The sequence below is a fragment of the Orbicella franksi genome, chromosome 4 (assembly GCF_964199315.1).
Source record: "Orbicella franksi chromosome 4, jaOrbFran1.1, whole genome shotgun sequence".
Classification (NCBI taxonomy): domain Eukaryota; kingdom Metazoa; phylum Cnidaria; class Anthozoa; order Scleractinia; family Merulinidae; genus Orbicella; species Orbicella franksi.
Genome location: NC_138148.1, coordinates 22,858,292 through 22,880,766, shown reverse-complemented (window position 1 = coordinate 22,880,766; position 22,475 = coordinate 22,858,292). Strand labels below are relative to the sequence as shown.

The 22,475-nt window shown below is 38.2% G+C and overlaps 1 protein-coding gene and 1 pseudogene across 4 annotated transcripts in view; both read left to right on the top strand.

Moving 5' to 3' along the window:
- Window positions 1-20,261, top strand: part of LOC145484986 (COP9 signalosome complex subunit 3-like) — a 227,217-nt gene extending 206,956 nt beyond the window's left edge. For 2 of the 4 annotated variants that reach the window (XM_081463624.1, XM_081463620.1), the window contains one exon: window positions 17,934-20,261. In XM_081463624.1, the coding sequence (XP_081319750.1) occupies window positions 17,934-18,002 (69 nt within the window). In that variant the 3' untranslated portion in view covers window positions 18,003-20,261. Of the gene's footprint in view, window positions 1-4,479 lie in introns of all 4 variants that reach the window. The other 2 variants (XM_081463622.1, XM_081463621.1) reach the window with 2 other exon arrangements.
- On the top strand, window positions 19,902-21,500 carry LOC145485624 (uncharacterized; annotated as a pseudogene).
- Window positions 21,501-22,475: the final 975 nt, after the last annotated feature.

The window sequence follows — 22,475 nt, the reverse complement described above, 5'->3', positions numbered from 1 at the left end:
TTCTAGGAAAATTTTGCTGGAAAGTGATTGGTTTTGCACTGATTTGATGAGCGTTTGTAACCAAAAAAGACGGCAATTTTGCCTTTTTTTTTGGAAACTGATGAGTGTTAGCCTATGCAATAACAATAGCAACAGAAACACATACTACTTATAAGTGTGGCTTTTGTAAAACCGGCGATTTTGCAGGAAAATTTGAGCAACTCTTTTGGACTATAGTACGTGTTTGCATTTAATTGACGACAAGGTACATCGTGGCCACAGTAAGTGCCCAGTTTTCGCAACATTAATCTAAGAACGCCTGGTAATTTTTGGATGTTGTTTAGTCGTTGCAGTGACGAAGTTTCATGATAAATTTGCAAGTTTACAGCAACTAAACAGCCCCAACAGCCAAGATAAGTTTCAAATCTGTTGCACTGACATGTATTTGGTACGATTTCCAGTGAATTTCGCAGTATTTGCGTGTTTTAGTGAATTTCGCAGGATTTCACGGATTTACTTGAAATTTGCGGCTCTGTGACTGCACAAAATATCAGAAGCCCTGTATAATCTCCCAAGTAGTGAGGGTGTAAGTTAATGAAGTCATTTTAAATGAACTTGATTGTAAACAACATTATATGATAATTATTACTACCATATTTACCCACAGATAGGTCGCACTTTTTTAACAGAAAAATGGGACCAAAATTAGGGTTGCGGCTTATACACAGGTACAAGCATTTTGACACTTCATTAATATGCACAAGATCTTAATGTGGTACACTAAATTGGTGTTTTAATGTTCACTTCAAATTGTTCCTTAGTTACAACACATACAGCTAAACATTAAGTCCATATCTGTGAAGGATCTTGATTGTCTCTGCAGCAATGAGCGCATCAAGTTTTTTAACATGTCTTTTGTTTAGAGTGGTCAAACACAGCTTGCATGGAATAGCCACTCCTCCTTGTGGGCCTTTAGAGTGCTTCCTTTTCCCAGTTACTTTGCAGGAAATTTCACCGCTGTTCTCAATAAAATAGGCTGCAATTCTGCTGAATTCCACTGGCAAATGTCCAACAATTTTCTTCTCGTCGATGCTGAGCTCTTGATAAACAGCCACTGCAAACTTGTCGTCTTCGTTTGACACTTCTCGATCAGTCAATAACAAATCACCAATTTAGGGTTTCCAACTGCTTCCATAAACTTGGTATCCTCTGATTTCACTATCCATTTCATAAGTGCATGTAGCTCCACTCATTTCTCCTCTTTAATTTGCGAACTGTGGCTTCTAATTTAGGACGATCTCGATCTTTCACATTCAACTCATGTAATGCGATGTGACAGATGACACGCACATGCTTGCCGATTTATGTAACCATAGTAATGCACAATTTCTCATCCAATCAAGTCCGATTGCATCAAACTTCAAAGGCCGTGTTTACGTTGTGTGAAAGTAAAATGTGAAGTCATTTCTAGCAAATCCTGAAACCAAAAGGTTCTTCCAGGATATTGTATACAGCACGCTTCAAACTTATCGTTGTTACTTGTGCCATAGAGAAAGGAAATCAAACAGCAGCACACCAGTTCCAAGTTGATGAGAAGAATGCTAGAAGGTGGCAATTACAACAAGAAACACTGAAAGGTCATTGTCGTGGCCAGAGGGCAGTACGCTATTGCCCAGCAAAATTTCCTGAATTGGAGAAAGAACTGAAGGAATGGATTGACGAGAAGAGAAAGCCCGGTATTGGAATTTCCACCACAGTTATCCGTCTAAAAGCAAAATCAATGGCAAAAGCCAGAAACATTGCTGAGAGTGAGTTTAAACTTTTGGAATATTGGTGTCATTGCTTCGTGGATCGACATGACTTGTCAATTCACCAGAGAACGACAATTTCACCAAAACTGCCTGAGAACTTTGAGGAGAAACTTCAGAAATTTCAAGCCTTTATTATTGCTGAGGGAAAGAAGTACAAATTCAAGCTCTCACTGATTGGAAACGCAGACCAAACCCCGCTTACTTTTGACATACCTGCAAATTCTACAGTGGACTCAAAAAGGGAAAAAACAGTGTCGATCATGACAACTGGTCATGAAAAAGATCGCTTCACAGTGATGCTACCCTGCCTAGGAAATGGAACAAAACTTCCCCCCTATGTGGTGTTTAAGTGGAAAACTCTACCAAAAGATTTAGTGCTTACACGAGGCATACATATTCGCGCTCAAGCTAAAGGGTGGATGGACGAATCACTAGTGAAAGAGTGGTTAAACACAGTCTGGTCCAAAGTTGGCAGACTTCTACAAAAAAGAAATCTCCTTGTGTGGGACTCCTTTAGAGCTCACTTGTGTGACAATGTTAAACGGGTTTTGAAAAATTCACACACAGATGTGGCCATAATACCAGGCGGGATGACAAGTCTTTTACAACCATTAGACATAGGTGTGAACAAGCCCTTCAAAGACAATTTAAGACAATATTGGAACAAGTGGATGCTTGATGGAAACCACACATTCACACCAGCAAGCCACATTTTTAAACCTGACCTGAGCCAGATTTGTCAGTGGATTTTAGACAGCTGGAATTCCATTTCCCCTGACACCATCAGACGTTCATATCTCAAATGCTGCATCACAAATGCACTTGATGGTACAGAAGATGATATTCTTTGGCAAGAAATGGACGAGTCTGATCCCTTTGCTGATGATGACAGAGTGGAGTCAATTGTAGACGATGAAGGCGAACTGTTCTATGCTGGTGAAGATGAAGTTTCAGTCTTAGATGTTAACGAACAAGAATACCATGACATTTTTGGTGAAAATGACGTTGATGAAAGTGATTTTATTGGATTTTAATTTTGATATACTGCACCATTACAATTCATTTCACTCGTGTTTGTACATAAGACACACAAACTTGCCTTTGATTTACTCTGTATATAAAATGTCACAAAAAAGTTTCGGTTTACTGTTTGAACATTTTCACATTTGTGTATATGGTTAAAAATAAACTTGACTTGATACACATCAGCTGCTGTTGATTTAAGACTGCTTTGCTTAACTGGTTCCTCGACCTCATTATTTTTTCCATGAAGACCAATTGAAAGTTTGGCATGCAGCCTATACACGGATGCGGCCTATCCACGGGTAAATACAGCACTCTTACTACTACCTCTAGGATTATAATTATTATTACTATTTTGTTAATATTTATTGGAGTTGAATATCAATTGGGACATCGTCCTGTTTTCTGCTCCAGTTGCTGATGCTATTTTTCTCTTCATTTTCTTTTTTATCGTACATGCAACAAATTCAATAAAGAAAAAAAAGAAAGAAAAGATAAGGTTCTTCTGTTCTGGTTAAAATTGTAATGAACTGTTATGACATTCCGTTGTGGTTGTTCGGTTGTTGTTAGCGAGTTTTCGGTGATTTCATCTGCGAAGTAAAATTATCATGAAAATTATATTTAGATCCAATATTATGTACAATTCGTTTCTGAGTGCTGTTAAATATTCACGAACAATTGTTATAGGTTGAGTCGAATTTTACACTCATTTTTCCGTTACATCTCATATTGTTAGGCATTTTGAGTAAATTATTTAACATAGAAATCACGTCCAAATAAAATTGACACAAGTTGTTTATGTCTTAGTTATGGTAGCATTAAGCTGTTATTGTTGTAGATCGAGCTTGTTGAGAAATGGTATTTCTGTTTATGAGCTTTGATTTTTTCCTGTAATTTTTCAGATGAATTGTCAAGAGAAAATGAGATGGATTTGCCATGAGAGTGATATTTAAATTAAGTTTACGTTGTCGGTATATCTTTTCTTTAATTTGATCTAATTTATCATTTAGTTGATAAAAATAAATAAATGAAGGAAAAAAATGTCAACAATCCAGGAAACAGGACTCTGTGCCATTCGTCATTTTCCAGCAGGATCATTTGCGGTCCAATTTGGGGATCATTTCTGGTCTGGGGATCATTTGCGGCGCTGTACAGATCACTTTATGGACCTGAAATAATATCAGCACATTTACGAATCAACCTTGCAGAGATACTATCAAGTCCTGAAGCTTTTGACATAGATAAGCTATTCAGATGGGTTAAAACAACACCACTGCTAATTTGACAGAAGCCAATTTTGTTGTAATTGTCAGTGATATTAGTTATGTAACTCAACTCATTATAGTTGATAGTGGGCATTTCACTGGCTAGTCTTGATCCAGTTGTTGAAAAATGTTCATTGAAGGTGTTGGAAAGCTCATTTATAGAATCAGAAATGGAGATACCATTTTAAGTTCAGTTCTTTACTATTTTGTTGTTTTTGCGACGTGACAATGGTTATTGATCATTTGCCAAGTTCTTGGAGGCTTATCCTCCGGTAGAATAAAAGCATTGTAATAGTAAGATGCCATAGTAGTTTTGACCGTATTATTTATTGTATTTCATAACTTTTGACAGTTAGCCCAGTCTTGTGGATTCTTAGTTTTTATTACCTTCCTTTTGGCAGCATCGCAACAGCACATACCTTTGTTCAGTGCTGACTTGATGCAAGGCACTTTGTTTAATGTGGTACATGCTGTTTGAATGGGAGCATGCTTGTTAACTATACTCAGAAATTTAGTTTTCCAATTGGACCACAGAGCATTAGGATCTTCAGAACTATTGCAAGACTAGTTTCACATCTCAGAGAAATATCTCTGCAAAACTTCTCTTGATTAAAATTTCGAAAATTTCTGTAGGAGGTGGTAGAGATCGACCCTAAAAAGGTGAATAGAATGAAAGTTTATGACAAACATAGGTGAGGCTATGATCGCTGATGCCAATATGAAAGACTTCAGAACAGACTGCCCTGTCAGTGTAATTTGTAAAGATCAAATCAATTAGTGATGAGGAGGATTCTGTGATATGAGTTGATTCATTTATTAATTGTAGGCAATTAGTAAACATCAAATACTCTTACAACGTTTAAACTGGTCTCTCCACTGAAATTCTGTAATATTTTCCGACTTTCTATCTACCCATAAATTTTTAAAGTCAGCGATACAGCTAATTTATAGTATGCTCAACCTCCACAAATTCATCAACTAGACAAAGAAGACAAAGAAGCAAAGGATACTCTTGAGGTTTAAGTAGTGCTTTCTGTTGAAAATCTGTTAACATTATTCTCAATAACTGCTATTATAGTCACTGCGTAATATAAACAATTCACAATACAGTTGTGAAAAAAATATGCGATACGACTGCAAAGAGCTCAAAATAATTATAACAATTAAATAACAATAGTTTATGCAAAATTTTGGGGCAAATGGAGTGAATTATGGCATACTGGAAAATAGAGAATGATACTTGGTGTTTGTTTTTGTACTTTGAATGTATTATATGCCAAACCTTTTTCAAATTGTGCCTGCTTTCAGAATTTGAATTTTTGTGGCACATCACTGATTTATAGAATGTCCACTGTTTGATGCTCATTAACTCATGAATTGGGTTATCAAGTTAAGAGTTGTAGTGGTGGATTAGGTTATTCAAATTCAGGGTTGGTCAATTGTATTTTAACTTCCCATCACAATTCTGCTGTTTTGCAAACGCATATATTGTTTGACATGTCTAGGACAACATGTTACATAACTGTGAGTGTTGCTCTAAAAATGGAACTGTTAGTTCAAATAACTCAAATTGAATGGTTGTTAAAATTTCTGGTTAATTTGTTGATCAGCAGAAGTGTAGTTCCTACAGCCCCTCCAATTTTTTTTTAGTCCAAAACAATATTGACACATTCTTGATCGTGATGAAAAAAAATTTGTTTGAAACCACGATTTTCATGAATTTTCAAAGTCCTGAGAAATCGCTATGATGAAAACCACTACCGGGACACACATTTTGTGAAATCATTCAAGGAGATCAGTTGCACATCTATAAATTATTTGCTTGCCTTGAGTTGTTGTAACATCAATATTGGCGAGAAAATGTATATTAAACTGTGAGCAGATGAAGTTCTCAGCAGATTACACTAAGCACTTCAGCAACCAAGATTTTGAAACATTTCATGGCCAGGTTTGATCAATCCACGAGTCTGCAATGAAGAATTAGTAAAGATGAAATTAGAGTTACAAGGACTTTGGCTTGTTCAGGTTACAGAATTTTGGTAGAAAATCAAAGCAAGTTATCTTGTTGATTCAAAATATTGTTGTTTAAATGCATTAAGTGATTTTAATGAGTGCTGCTGATTTGATTTAGAGTTTCAAATTTTCTCAGTCTGTGTACAGGTACACTGCCAATGATCGCCTCAATTGAGCAGTTCACATTTGTGTTTAGTATAATTATACACACTCAGTGATCTTGGTGTTTCAAGCAATCTGATCGCTTTGCTATCTCTGGCTAATTAACAGGAGGTGAATAGTAGTGGATATTTACTGAGCCGCAAAGTGGTGAGGTAAATATCCATCACTTTCATCGACACTGAGGTGAATAATTGTTTTAGTACATACCACACAAGCTGAATAATTAGCGAACCAAAACGTTATTTTATGTATGACAAGCGGTCGGAAATTTGCAAATCTCTCGCACCGGCTGCTTGGAGGTGAACAGTACTTGCTAATTACCTCCGAGTTAACCAATCAAAGCATGCGAAAAGCACTATTCACTTGTGTGGTATATACTAATGAACATTATTCACCTCCTACCGAGTGAATAATGCATGATCCAAGCAAAAACAAAATGGCCAGTGTAAACTCGCGTTTCAGAAATCGGAAATCCTGAGAATACAAGAAATACAGCACAAAGATCGCTGTGAAATTTGGCCTGAAAGTTTTCAAAGGAGAGGAAAGACTTACCAACATTCAACTTTCAAGTAGTATCAGGACATGTCCTTGGCAATCACAGATTTCATCAATCAAAGCAAAGCCAACCACCAAGTCGCTCTTCACCCAGCATTGGCAGAAATGAATACTGCAGGGTTCACTAGCAGAAACATCAAGTGCTATTAAACAAAGCATCTTCATGTCGTTGTACAAGAAAACATTCAGTTTTCCCCCAAAGTCCTGCACACACTGTTTATTTTCTGGTTGATCCTTCCCCAAATTTTCATTTCAAGTGAAAAAGAAAACTTTGATTGAACGGTGAATTGGTTTTGCAGCAGACTTTTGATTAAGATTGCTAATTTGAATGCTGTTAAAAGACCATTTTGCTATATTGTGACGAGGATTTTCTCAAAGGTTAACTAAATTTGCCATGTTTGAAAATTCTGTCAATAGTGTTGTACATGCTTCATGCCGTTTGCACATTTTTCACACACAAACAGAGAGGTCAATTAGATCGGCATTAACGGTTTCCTTTTCGTCCATTGTTGAAATCACTTTGTGTGTATATACTAAAACAATAATATTGGTCTTTCTCTCTGAATAGCGGCAGAATATTTACCCTGCCGCTTTGCTGCTCGGTAAAGATTCTGCTACTCATCACCTCGATTTCAAAGAATAATTGTTAAATAGTTTAGTGATCTGCACAACTAGTCACCAGTAATAATTCATATTTGAGTCCAGAAATTGCCATGCAAACATTTATCCCAAGTCAGGGTATTCTGTTATTTTTTTTTTAATTCTTTGACATTATTCTGTACATTTAATTCAGCTTTCCATGCCATGTGAAGGTCATTCCAACACTGAGCTACATCAACTGGTATATCACATATTCAGTTTTTTGTTAGAACTAATCTCTGGCTTTATCGACAGCTGCTACAGTCAAAACCAAGCATGATTGCTCACTGCTTGTAATACATTTGAAAAGCATTCTGAGTTCTGATTGGTTTAGAAGAGTGCAGTTTTTAGGAAACAGTGCAGACAAAGTTGATTCAGTGCAGATAAATGAACATTTTACTGCAAAAAGTTAGATGTTAAAATGAAAAACATTAGAAGACTGCCAATGATTATCTGACGTATTTCAAAGGTCACCTGCAATCTTTTCAAAATCAACCAAAGTGTCTGAACTGTTCTGGAGACTAGCCAAGGACTTTCAATGATTTCCAAAAATAATCCAAAGACTGTTGAAGGTCACTCAAGTAATTCCGAAGGTTTTCCAACATTGCCAGAAGGTTTGCATACACTTTGGGACACTTTCCAAAGATGTTTGAAGGAATAAGATCACTGCTAGTGTAAAGTGTGTTTTCTGTGATTACTTATAATCCAAAGTGGCAAATTACCACTTTTTTGAAATGTATTATTAGCAAGTAATCACTTGATTTATCTGGTGCAATTTGGAATAAATAAACTCTTGTAAATTTTTCAAAGCCTACAAATTGAACTTGCAAAATTTGGGATCAAATGGGCTTGTGAAATTTTGGTAGCCTAGTGTCCACGTTTTGTCCCTTTCATTTTGTAGCAGAAGGGGTTGATAAGCAGTCTCATTGTGAGGGCACAAAGGTCACTTGGCACTTGACCAAAAATTTCTTTTTGTATTTCAGGAAATTTTCAGTGGCAAATGGAACAGCAATTTGCACACTGTAGAAAAGAGCACAACCTCACGAGCTATGGCCAAATTTCTGAAAATTTCCTATGGGAAATTTCCGTTCCATTTAATTTTCATCCCGAAATTTGCAGAATTTTCGGTTGAATGGTTCACATTTTGGAAATTCTAGAACTTTCAGATTTTCTAGAAACTTTCCAAGAAAATTTCCCCTGTTTCAAAAGTTCCCCAGGAAATTTGGTCACTTTTTGATTGCTTTGTTTCAATCCTATTTTTTGAGTAGCATGAAACAGTCTCGATGTGGCCATCACAAAAAAGAGTAATTCGCCATTTATATGCATAGAAAAGGCAGGAGCATAGAGTCAGAATGAAACAAAACCTTTATTTGTTTTCATTTTTACAACTCACTGTCTGTCGCATTGTGAAACGGAACTAAACAGTGATGATAAACAAAGTATAAGTATTGTTATAAGTATTGCTATTACTCACAAGAAATTCCGAACTAAACACAATGGAAATCGCCTTCTAAAAGTAACATTTCAGTGAACAGGACATTTTTCTTTTATGACTGAACTTCATACAAAGGGATAAACTTATCCAAAAGTAAATGCAAACAAGCTCAGTCAAGAAATTTGTGTTTGAAACACTCAATTACGTGAGGAAGCTCCCAGTCCCTCGATTCATTCAGTGGAACTTTGTTTACCAGTGCTTTCTTTAGAACTAACAGATCCTTATCAAGGGCTGATCTTTCAATATATTTTATTTGATTTTGTTTACAAAGTCACAGCCTCATGACTGCAAAAAAACTAGATCTGGCTCTCTGCCCTGCACTACTGAAAAGTTCTAAATCGATTTTGGCCTTCACTTCTTTTTTCCAATTCCTTGATTATAGCTTTTAGTTCTTGTAGTTGTTTACTGACTTGTGGATGCTTAGCTGGTAACTTGCAGGAATGGACACTGAGACACAATCCTTTCTCTCATATCTGCTTTGTATGACCTGGTAAATGACAAACGAAGCAGGTTTTGGCATGCTTTCCCACGATCGTGTTGCTTTCTTCAAACTCCCTTTTTTCAATAGGTCAGCTGATGTTTTAACTGTACCTGGATCATGTGAAGATCCTAGGTAAGCTGAAGCTAACTTGAGCTTGTCGATTGACTTGGTTCAGGTTTTGAGTCGCCATTTAGGGGTGTTTGAAAGTGTTGTGTTGCTGGAAGTAAATTTGCACTGAAGTTGAAACCAGCTCTGGTAGCAAGCTTGTAGATATATTGTTAAAGGACTGTGTTGTTGCTGCAGGAAATGCTTGTCTTAAATTTTGAACTGGTGGGAAAATTTCACGTGGTGGTAAATTTGGGTCTTTCAACTTGTTTATCTCTGCCTGAAGAATGGGTCTCATAGCCATCATAAGTTTTTGTTGTGAAGGAAAAAAGCGTATATATTTTTTTTTCTGAATGTACCTCAAGGACTGGTGGGTCAAGAAGCCCCTAACGTCAAATTCTTTGGCTAACCTTTCCAAGTTCAAACCAATGGAAATACTCCTTAGCCACTGAAAGACTTCAGAACACATTTTGGATAACTAGTCAAGTGATGGACTAAGAACATTCTGAAACCTATAAAATCCTGAAATATGTTAACATGAGTAAACAAGCCAATCGGAATTTACTGTAGGCTGTCTTGTTTGGATGCACTGCACAGGCTTCTAAAGGAAATTACTAGTCCTCCCCTCCCTACCTCAAAAAAAAAAGTAAAATGGTCTGCCCTTAAATGGGAAACAAGTGGATCACGGACAGTCGCTAGCGTTGCACTGGTGAAATCAGAGAAACTACCATCTTACAAAATATAGGATTTCTCTTGTCCAAGAATGTGTGATAAAATGTTTTCAACTGTGAGTTTGATAATATTATCAACCCTACAGCAGTCGCCATGATTTATTGTAGTAATTGACCTCTTGTTGGACACATTCCAGCTGGGTTTTGGAAATAGCGCATTATTCCAGTAAATAATCTGATTTACAGACAAACTTCAAGTCTTCTGGTGAGTTGGTTTTGCGTAACAAGTTCTATTGGTTTCAAAGAGCAATACAGTTTAGGTAATTGACCGCAAGAATTTACTGATATACTTTCTATCAACTTGAATTATTTCCTAGTGCAATAACATCATCAGTGGCCACCTGGTCTGAAGGAGGTGGAATCATTATTCTTTGCAAGTACCATATTTACTGAGCTTCAGAAGATGAACACGAAGTTCAACAGATTTTGCAAGAAGTAATAACATTTTATCCTGTCCTAACAGATACATGTCAAGCTGGAGGCTGGAAACATGATTCAATTAACGTCATTTTACAGGGTTCTTATATTTGGCTGATAGATAAAGCTGTATAAATACACATGGACAACAAAACGTCTGTAATTCAAAGTACAAAATTTATCCAGAATGTCTAAAAATATTGTTGGAATTTCTCTCTGATTAATTTTGTTTGCACGCTAAAAAATCGCATGTTCTGTTTGATTTTCAGCTAGTTCTTGATGGCAATTCAAGAAAGCTTTGATTTGCCAAAAGCAAAACTTGCAGGTCTTGAAATGTTGCAAATAGGGAGGCTTGAGCAAAATATGTACTCCGCCTTTTGTCCAACATATCTCTTAAGACTGGCTCTGTCAAGTGTCCATGATGGAATCCACAGTTGTCCATGATAACTGTCTCCTCATGCTAGAATAACTGAGTGGTCTGCCTTGGTCACATTTATTGTTTCCTTGAAGAAAAACAGCTGTTCAACTTTGTTTGAAGCACCCTCTTTAACATTTACATAGTCTATTCCCTGCATCCAGTGTGAAAGGTTGATGGTAAAATTAGCATGCCAGTTCTCTGAGCAGTGCATTTCCAAAATGAGGATTCAATGTAGTTTTCACTACACTACTTTCAGCAAAGAAATGGATTGTTGTTGGCGGCAAGTCACTTACTTGATCTAGGAAAAAGTCAGTGTGTTCAACATTTATTGGCATTTTTGCTTTTAATGGTACCTGTTAAATCTTTTTCTTTGTTATGACAAGGTCTTCCCTTATACTTTTGGAATTGCTGACTTTGATGATAGGTCAACTGGACGAACAATCCCGTCCAAGAAAAGTCTTTGTTACAGCGCTGAACTTGTAATGCTGGGTTTGCAGAGTTTTTCATTTTCTACAATTCCACTACATCTCCCCCAAGTTTTGATCGTGGTTGCATTTCTCTCATTTTGGGCATAGACCAGTTGTTGAGATCATAGTCCCTCAAAACGTTTCACACAAAGCGTTGACTACTTTTTACTTCATTTGCTGTGGGCTTGTGTCGTCGTGGTGAAGGTCTAAAACAAGCTCTTGTAACAGTTGGGAAAGTCGGCGGCCATTATCATATATGCCCCCCTCTCAATTCAGTCTCAACTGAATGCTTTGGGCAAAAGCCATTGTGGAGAAGTCTTGAAGATTACCAAAACCATTTGAAATGTTGAAAAGTCGAAAGAAGTTTCTAAAAATAGGATCGAAACAAACCAATCAAAAAGTGACCAAGTTTCCTGAGAGGTCTGCAACCCTACAGAACTTTGTTAGGTTTCAAATTATTTTTGGTAAACCATTGTATGCATTCCTGGGCTTAATTGGTATGAAAAAAGTAGCCATCTGTTGTTCTCAATTAACGCTCTGATTGGTTAACTTTGTTCCGACTGGTCCAGTTCAAGTGGTCGCTCTGTAATATCGTATTAACTGATTGAAGTTTCTATTTTTTATCAGCGTGGCCTAGGGTAAGGGCGTTTCTTAAAATGAGTAGTACATTTTTTGTTGTCTATTTCGGGCGGAAGTGGAAAGAAAACCTAAGAGGTGGTTTTTGAGCTTCTTGAGTTGTAATGTTATGGCAAAATGGTCATAAAGAGGTGATGAAATGTAAAATGGAATAACAAAATTAGTCATTGTGGAAAGTTTGGTTTGAGATTTATTTTTTGTGTGTGTGTATGTAAATGGTTATTAAAGTGTTTTATTTGAGCCAGACTAAAGGTTTTAGTTTGAAGTACAGCGATGTTCCTTGTGATGTCACATGCTTTGTTGGTTTGTGATCAAGAAAGACTGTATTTGCAGGGTATGAAAAGCGAGGGTACAAACAAGAGAACAATAAATGCCAGTGTTTTTTATTATTACTTTTTTTTATTTTTTATTTTTTTTATTAATACCACCAAAGAACACTACTTGCAATGCCATATTTATATTACCTACATTAAGATACTTGAGTGGAATACTCTACACATTACATTACTTGCATTACAGTACTTACACCAATCTGTAACACACACACAGACTGGCATACCCATATAATACATTCTTTTCCTTTTGAGGCCTTACACTTTGTTTCAAAGTGAAAAGTAACTTTTTTGCATATTAGTTCAGATAATTATCCAAGGAAATTGAGAGATGTTATTTTTTCTCTTGTTGTTTTCTCCACACCTTAAAGAGGAAGAATATATCAGGGATTGTTTTAATGTATAAAAGCTCCCCGCTTTACATTAAATTCCTCTAAATATCTCTTTTGAAGAGCATGGCATCTTTCCACTTCTAAGCAGGTCAGAAAGTTCTGTATACAAAGAGCTTGTGAGGGGAAAATGTGCATTGATGTGGACCAGTGGATGTACGTGATATCTACAGATAAGAAGAAAGTGGTGGGACAAGATATTTGAAGTGTTATCAACAAACCCTATGCGGGATTGAAAAGAGAAAACATCATTTGGAAAACAGGGCTTGTTGCTCACTCACTGTCTAATTCCATTCCAAAACACTTGAGCAAAAGTACATTCCCAAAACATAAGTAATATAGTTTCCAGGCGACAGCAACTGAATAGGTTATCAGATGTGATACCAATTTTGAATAAATAGCTGTTTGTAGCTATTCTTCTTTGAAAGAATTTAAACTGGAAGGTTCGTAATTTGGATTCATGTGTACACAAGAAAGCCAAACTGTATGAGCTATACCAATCTATGTGGTCCATGGATTGAGAATTGTAGTCTAAGAGCCATTTGCTTTGACTTTTATGTGGAATGGAAGCAATTTGCGTGATAAGTAAATTATAGACTAACTTGCAAAACTCTAGAAGCCAACCGGTTGTTTAAATCTTCTGCACTGTTTGTCTCTTCCTGAGTGCGAGCACAAATTGATTTCATTTTGGAGACTGCACTTACAACGCTTTGGTACTGGAGGAAATAATATTAGTTTTGACAGAATATTTTTCTTTAAAGCATCAAAAGGTAAGAAATGAAAATTTTCACCAAGTACATGGTTTCCAAAACGAATTCCCACCTTATACCAGTTTTTATAGTAAATGGGCTATAATCAATTTGTGCGAAAGAGTTATACCATACTGGGATATTAGAGAAATCAGAGGGCTTTCTTTAAATTAAGACACAACCAAATTTCAATCAGTTGTTTGGTAAAGGGTCATCTATTTCCAGTGAGGCAGAATTGTTGACATTTAGGTTACCAGTGATAAGTAAATTAGCACTATACTTTGCGTGAAAAAAGTCCAGAAAAAGTTTCCATTTCCCTTTGTTACTTGAGTGTAGGTACTTTTGAATCCATTTTGCTTTCAGGGCACGGTTAAAAATTTGAATGGCCAACATTTTAAGTCCACCAGTTGCGGAATCATGGATCATTTGTACTCTTAATTTGGTCGTGTTTGCCATCTCATAAAAATTAGTACAGGAGATTGTTTGTTTGTTTCAGATGTCCACTCAATGTAGGGAACAGAGACATAATATAAACTTAAAGCAAGCTAGTAGGCTCTTAACAACCACAATTTTCCAGAGAAGTGTTAATCTTCTAAACTGCCAATTTTTAATCGTTTTAGAAATGGTCTCTCTCTTTGATGATAGATAACCAGACCCCTAGAGCTTTAACTTTGTGGGAAGGCCACGAGATGTTTTAGTAGGGTCCTATTTTCCTTCTTTGAAAACGTAAGGCACCAATCCAAAGTGCTTCTGTCTTGTCATAATTAATTCTAAGGCAGGAAATGGCTGCAAAGGAATCTAGCAAATTGAACAGTGTTTCCGCCAGACCGCGCCATTGCAGGAATCCCACATTGGAATCAGAGATGGCCACCAGAAAAACGAAAAAAGGGCCAATTTGGCCCTTTCTTTTTACAAGGCTGCAGGCTTAACACAGACATAGTATTTTAAAAGCCATCCCAGGGCTCGAAATTGCAACCATATCAGTCACCAATGCAACTAACCTTTCATCCTTGGCGACCAAAAATTCTGGTTTAGTCTCCATAATGGCGACTACATTTCTCTGTGTTGACGATCAACAACGGTTATTTTGTCACCCATAATGTCCTTCTAGAAAATCATATTGAAAACTTTCAACATTCAACATTCAACATTCTAAAACATTCAACATAAGAAAAGAATCCAATCCGTCCTTTTGCTTTGCTGTGCTATTTGCTGTATTGATTCTCTCACATCGGAAAACTTCCAAATGGCTAACCGTGTTAAGAAACGCCCTATAATGCATGGCAAACCTTTGATCATTGACGTCATGTACGCCTAAGGATTGTTCTCTCGTGATGCACAGATCCTTCATACTAGTAAAAGAAACTTTATGAAGTAGAAACACTTTAAAAAGCACTTACTATTAAATTTTATCGTAAATCCTAATAAGCTGCTTTATTTTTCTTGGTACCCTGATGCATTTTTTCCTTCTGTAGCTTTCAATTTATTGGCCCCTTTCTTAAAAAATTGGCCCCTAAAAAAGATCTCCAGGGGCCAATTTGGCCCTCGAGTAAAATTTTCTGGCTGAAACACTGTTGAAGGATTACTGCGTCGATTTCTCTGAACCACCTAGGATTATGTGGTATCATCTGCATATTGACTTATTTTGAATTCCTAGTCTAAAACACAAATCCCCTTAATTTGATCACAATTTGTAATAGCATTACCTGGTATTTCCACACATAAAATAAAGAGATAAGGGGAAAGAGGGCATCCTTGCCTAATGCCTCTATCAAGCTGGAAGAGTTCTGAAGACCACCGGTTATTTTTTATGCTGCTGCTTATGTCTGTTTATAAGAACTTAATCCATGTAATTACGGAGTCTCCAAAATGATAGTTTTTCTCTAAAATTTCCATTCCAAGATATCAAATGCCTTTTCAAAGTCGATAAATAGTAACATACCCGGAATGTTCTGCTGTTCTGCATACACTATTTAGTAGCCTGGCGTTTTCACCAATCGATCTGCCTTTTAGAAAACCTGTTTGATCACTGTTCATTATGTCAGACAGAACCTTTTTCATTCTCATCGTGACAGTTTTTCCTGCAATTTTGTTATGACGGATCAAGAAGCTTATAGGCCTCCAGGTTTTGTGGGATTGTGCAATTATTGCATAATCCCATATAGTCAGCAACTCTCGTGAGGGTTTGAGGACTGACAGATCTTTGTGAACATGAGTAGTCTGAGACCTTGGCGAGATCCGGCAATCTTGCCAGCCAAACAATCGCCGAGATCTTGATTCTCATCGAGATATCAAATCTTGGAGGCCAAAAAACTCACGATGAACTGGAAGTTTCCTTGGCAATCTTGCCAAGGTATCAAAATGTGAACACTCAGATCCAGATGTCAAAAATTCATTGAGAGAAATAGACTACCAGACAAAACAAACACACTGAAATAAGACTTCGCTATGTCAAAAACAACCAGATTTATTGACAGATAAGACCATCACATACAGTTCAGAAAAGCATATCAGTATCAGACACTTTCACCTTCACTTCACATTTAGCTACATTTTATGAGGAAATATCATCGTTAGTGAAACTAGGAATACAGGAGAACTAACCTTTATCCTCGGGTCGTCACGTCCTTTACCTTGAGCAAACAAGAATAATTAACCTGATGTATTAAATCTGTCAGCCGCAAAGAATCGAAGGAAATTCGTTTGGCTTGGCTACAACTTCAACTCAGAGCAAATGTCAGGAAAAGGTTTATCTTCATCAACTGCTCAAGTTTTGCACTTTGCTAAAAATTGTTCCGTGTACACAGTCTTCAGTCGTTACGTCGCTTCAACATGGTCTTGAAAAAAACTTGCACACGATGTCCACGAATCCTCTTGTGATAACTCACGTTACTTTACCATAATTCTTTTTCTTGAACAAAGCAGCTCTTTCCATGGTAACTAAGTCCTTTGTACTTTGAAAAACATCTAACGAACTCTGAAGCAAGCTCTCCTCTCGTGGGAGTGGGATGGTGTGTACTTTACCCCACGTGACTTAAGACATCCAATCACAGTGCTTAGTTAGGAATCTTGGTGGGACGTATTCCTGCGACAAGTTTGTCTGTCACTAAGTTGCACAAGCAGCTCAAGGAAAAGAGTGAAGAAAACGAAAAAACAAATCCTACCTTTTGACAAAGCCAAATTTGAAAAGTGGTTTTTTTGAGACAATTGAACCGTCATCCCCAAGTGAATTGAAATGGTCATTGAGTAACTCAAAGGTAAGCCTGCTCATAATGGCTTAAAAGACACCAGACTTTCAAGACAATCAACAAAACTCTTATCTTAAAAAGCACGCCCTCTCTTCATCGCCATAAGAAAGCAGATCACTCCATTCAACTTTGATAAATAAAAATTTGGTAAATAAAGCCGATCCACATCGGAACGTCTTTACTTCGTTTTTGGGCTTCCCGCGTTTAAAATCGTACTGAAAAATAGACGGCTGATGGTCAACCACAAAGCAGTTTATTTTAACGCAGAAAATTACTCATTCCCTCTGGGAATAATCTTGGGTTATAACTATTCTCGACAATCTCGCCACTAGGCGAGATGTTAGCAGTTTTGCCTACATCTCGGCAAGATTCTCGTTCTTTCTAAATCTCGGCGAGATGTAGGCAATCTCGGTAAGGTGTTTGTGTCTTTCAAAATCTTGGCAAAATCTCAACGAGATCTTTCCGAGATTTAGAAAGACTCAAACATCGAGGCGAGGTCTGGGCAATCTCGGCGAGATTTTGCCAATCTCGGTAAGATGTAGAAAATCTCGCCACAATCTTGCCGAGATTCAGAAACTTGCAAACATCATGGCGAGATCTGGGTGAGATCTCGTTAATCTCAGCGAGATCTCAGTAAAAATTTGGCACAGGCTGGTATTGGTGGCAGTGTTGATGAGGACTAATCATGGTTTGGACATTGTAAGCGATTTCCCAGGTCATTTTGGTTGTCTAGTCTGCAAATTATTGGAGGTTGAGTATACAATAAAAAAGCTGTATTGTCGAGTTTCAAAATTTATGGGCAGATTGAAAGGCAGAAAATATTACAGAATTTCAAGTGTTTTCCCATGCTTTCATCAAAATTGTCCTGTTTTTGAAAATAAGTACTTTCCAAACCAAAATTAGTGTTCTGTTCCATTGAAAACTTCTGAAACGCATTAATTTTAAACCAGCTTCTGAAATGCTACTAATGGAGGTCAGCAGGGTTATCAGCATGTTGTTAAATCTTTTTTCTCTCTAGACCATGGGAGCTCATTGCGAAGAGGATGTCGGGATAACTCGAATGAGAGGAGATGAGGGACTGATGTGAAGACTGGTGTTGGCTTGTTTAACTCTGAGAACTTATTGACAAGATAACTGGACATCCAGAGACAGCAAAAAACGGAAATTAGTTTCGATATCATTGTACTTAACAGTTTGTTAGCTATCAGATCAAGCCCCTTAGAAGGTGTACTTAAAATAAAGTTAACAAACAACCTTACAGTCTGTATTTCTCATTCCTCGATCAGTCGTCTCTTCCTCTTCTATGACTCCCTGTAGACCATTCATTTTTACGTGGAAAATGACAAAGTCATTATTCCGAGTATAGTTAGGATCACAAATCTCACTCCTTCGCTCCTAACTTTTTTTTAAATATTTTTTAACATCTTATTGTTACTTAGAGCACGATTACAAGAGCGAACAAACAATTGCAAAGTTAATTACACTAAAGCTTACGCTACCCACTGACACTAATTACAAATTTGCATTACATTCACAATCAGCTAGATCTAATTAAGGGCGTGGTTAATAATATAAACCCGTATAATAATTTGTACAGATACTTATATATCTGTATATACAACTGCATAATTATATAGCTATTAATATCCGATACTCAGTTTTTGAGAAAAGAAAAGTTACAACATGTTTTGCCATTTTTTTGTAATGAATAGATTCTTTTGTGTTCTTTTCTGCAATTTAAAATTCTAGTTTTCGAGTTTCGGTTGTTTTGGCCTTCAGTAAGGATAAAGACGGCTTGATAGTTTTACAATGGCATAAATAAATGGTATTTTTCCCAAGAATGATTATGTGATTTAACAAGCAATTCCCTGGGTTGTTATCAGAAATACCAAAAACATTGTTCCTCATCAAGGTTATCAATTTTCATATTGTAAGTGTTTGTGACCCTTCATACGAAAACATGTCTTATCCACAAAAGCGTTTTCCAGGGGGTTTGAGGTCCCTCTGAAACCCCGTGGAAACGCTTTGAAACCCTTTTGAAACCCTTTTGAAACACTTTGAAACCCTTTTGAAACACTTTGAAACCCTTTTGAAACGCTTTGGAACCCTTTGGAAACCCTTTGGAAACCCTTTGGAAACGCTTTGAAACCCCTCTGAACCCTTTTGAAACCCTGAAGTAACAGAAAGCCAAAAGTTTTTATTGTTGGTACAGCTGATTAGAAGATGCTCAAGAGTTTCTTTGTGATCTCCACAAAAAGTGCACATCGGAGAAAGAACTAAATTCATTTTATATAAGATTCTATTAGTGTAGAAAATATGATCTAGGATTTTGTTTTGAAAGGCTCTCGTTCTGGTGTCAAGAGTGACTCGACCCAGTAATTGATAAATATTTTTCCAGTCTATAATACCAGAAATATTATATAAGGACTAATTAAACTTAGATTGGGTAGTCAGAGGAATCTAGATTTGTTTGACCAGGGTGGAATAGATGGAATTTGAAGTCTTTCTAGTTATATCTTGAACACCATTGTCTGAAACAGTTTTGTCAATTTGGTTGTTATTATTCTTTCCATCTTTAAGGGGCAGTTTCCAGTTAGGCAGAATGGCAGGAAAAATGCCTTGTAGGAGGTGGTAATCTGACAAGGAGAGATTTTTCTCTCTGGAAACATCCCAGCTTTTTAACTTACAGTCGTTTGGGAGGATATCTCCAAGTTTCACCAAACCTGCTTCTTTTATTCTCTCATTGTATATAAACACATGGATAAGGGGGGTTCTGGGGTTGGGGCTAGTTTTGCGTAACTTTTGAGTCTCGCCTCGCGGCTCGCCTCAAAAATAAACCTAGACTTGCCTCGGCCCCAGAACCCCCTTATCCGTGTGTGTTATAGCGCAACAATCGGCCCTGTCTGCCCCGAAATAGAAGACATCGAAAGTGGCCCTAGATTTATTTTTTAATTGAATAAGAAGTTTGTCTTAGTATAAAGCAACCATGGCTGCGTCAAGGTTTTCTTCAGATGTGCTTGAGATGTTTTACGGTCCTATCTCGCAAGAAGAGAACGCGAGGCTTCAGCCCCCATTAAGGCCCAGCAGGGATTTTGATTTTCGGTTGGTAAGAAACAACTTTATTGAATGGCTTCGCATATGGAGAAAGACAGTTCCTGTGGCATATAAATTTAAAACAAATCTTCTTAAATTCGCACAAAAAACGAAAGAAAAACTCAAAGAAGTGGTAAAATACAAAATTCAAAACCTAAGCAGCGTAAAAACGCAGTTTGCGCTTAACGTTAGGTTTTCGATAACTAGAGATGGCCAAAAACAAGAAATGGAACATTAGTTTAGACAGACAGAGCCCGCCATTCTTAACAAAAACAATGCTGCAACAGTAAGCGGAGTATTTCAGCAATTCATTGACGAAGTAAAAGGCGAAATAGAAGCTTGGTCTCAAAGACGCTCAGGCTGGGTGGTAGAAGGCGTTTTGGATGCCTTCATTAATCTCGCCCGATACCAACCTTTCCGCGGAGGCAGTTATATAATCTTGCCTGAAACTCTGAAAAACAAAAAAGCGATTATTAAGGTTCAAAACCGAGACAACCAGTGTTTGAGATGGGCGCTGTGTGTGGCGTTATTTCCAGTGGCAGATGGTAAAAGGTGACAAGAACGTCAAGCTACCCCACAGAAGACAGGCTGAATTTTACAGGAATAGACTTCCCAACGCCCGTATCACAGATAAATAAACTAGACAAGGAAAACCTGTACCTGGCTATAAGCGGTTTTTGGCTGGGAAGAAGAACAAGTGGTGCCGTACTGCGTCAGCGAAAAAGACAGAAGCATTCCGAGAATCAACTTGATGCTGATCCAGAACGGAGAAAGAACGTACTTCACATACATGAAAAGGTGGAATGCGTTGAGGTACGACCAAAACAGACACAACGAGAGCAAGCACTTCTGCGATCGCACGGATACCAAAGAAAGGAGCTGCTGGAAAGGCACAAGACGGAATGCATTGGCCACCTGAAATGTCCTACGAGGACGGAGACGCCTAAAGAGGGTGAAAACAAGGTTAGATTTAAGGACCACCACAAGCAGATGAAAGCGCCGTTCGTGGTGTACGCCGCTTTGAGTCTTTGATAAGGAAGATCCACGGCTGCGCCCAAAAAGGTCAGGCAACAATAAAAACCAAAGTCCACGAGCCTTGCGGATTTTCATACATAATCCTGAAACGCGACGGACAGACGCACGGACCGTACCTGTATCGTGGAGAAGACACAGTCTACAGGTTTCTGATGAGCATTCAGTACCATGAAAAGTTTATGAGGGCCGAGCTAGCCGACAAAAAGCCGATCGTAATGACAAAAGAGGACTGGATAAAGTTCAACACCGCGACGGAATGTCACATCTGCGATGAAAGCCTGGTAAAGGCAGGCTTCGGAGACGCATTTGACGCGTACGACCCCAACACAGGCGAGTATTGCGGCCAAAGCCACAAAAGGTGTTATTGCAACGCGATGAGGGGGTTTGTTGGGCCAAGAAGAGAGAGAAAGCCCAAAGGCCCAGAGCGAAGCCTGCATATTTTGCAGAAAGCCACTAATGGTAAACAACTAGAGAGACGCGGTGAAAGACCACTGCCACATAACAGGAAAATCCCGGGGGGGGGGGCTGCACACAATGATTGCAACTTGAAGCTACGCATAAAGCCCAAAACGACACCGATACCAGTGATCTTTCACAGCTTGAAGGGATATGGCGGCCACTTGCTGATGCAGGCGATGTCGCGCGTGACTGGGCAGATAAACTGCATCCTGGACAACATGGAGAAATACGTCGCCTTTTCGGTTCATCGACAGCCTAAACTTTATGATGAGCAGTCTCGACGTGCTGGTAACGGGGAGCGCGCCGGAAGACATGAAAATAATGAAAAGGATATGCCAAGACGATGAAAAGAGGAAGCTGATCCTAAAGAAAGAAATCTATCCGTATGAGTACATGGACGGGTTCGAAAGGTTCGCCGAGACGGCGTTACCACCTCAAGAAGAGTATGACCACACGCAAAAGTTCTGGACCGAGTTTGGGTGCAAGACCCTTGGCGACTATCACAACCTGTACATGCAGACCGACGTCGTACTGTTGGCAGACGTATTCAAAAACTTCCGAAAAGTCTGCATGGGAAAGTACGGGCTAGACGCAGCGCATTACCACACAGCACCAGGACTGAGCTGGGACGTGCTGCTGAAAAAGACAGGCGTCAAGCTGGCGCTTTTTACAGACCTAAACATGCATTTGTTTATCGCAAAAGGCATGCGGGACGGCATCTCGATGGCGAGCAAGCGGTACGCGAAGACCAACAACCCGCGGGCCACCGACGACGACCCAACCAAGCCAAACAAATACATCACATACTTGGACACGAACAATTTGTACGGCTGGGCCATGAGCCTGCCGCTGCCAAAAGGAGGATTCAAGTGGAAGAGAGTGATGCCCACCGAAGAGCTGAAAGAAAACTCCCGGATAGGCTGGATCTTAGAGGTGGATTTGGAGTACCCGGAGGAGCTCCACAAATCCCACA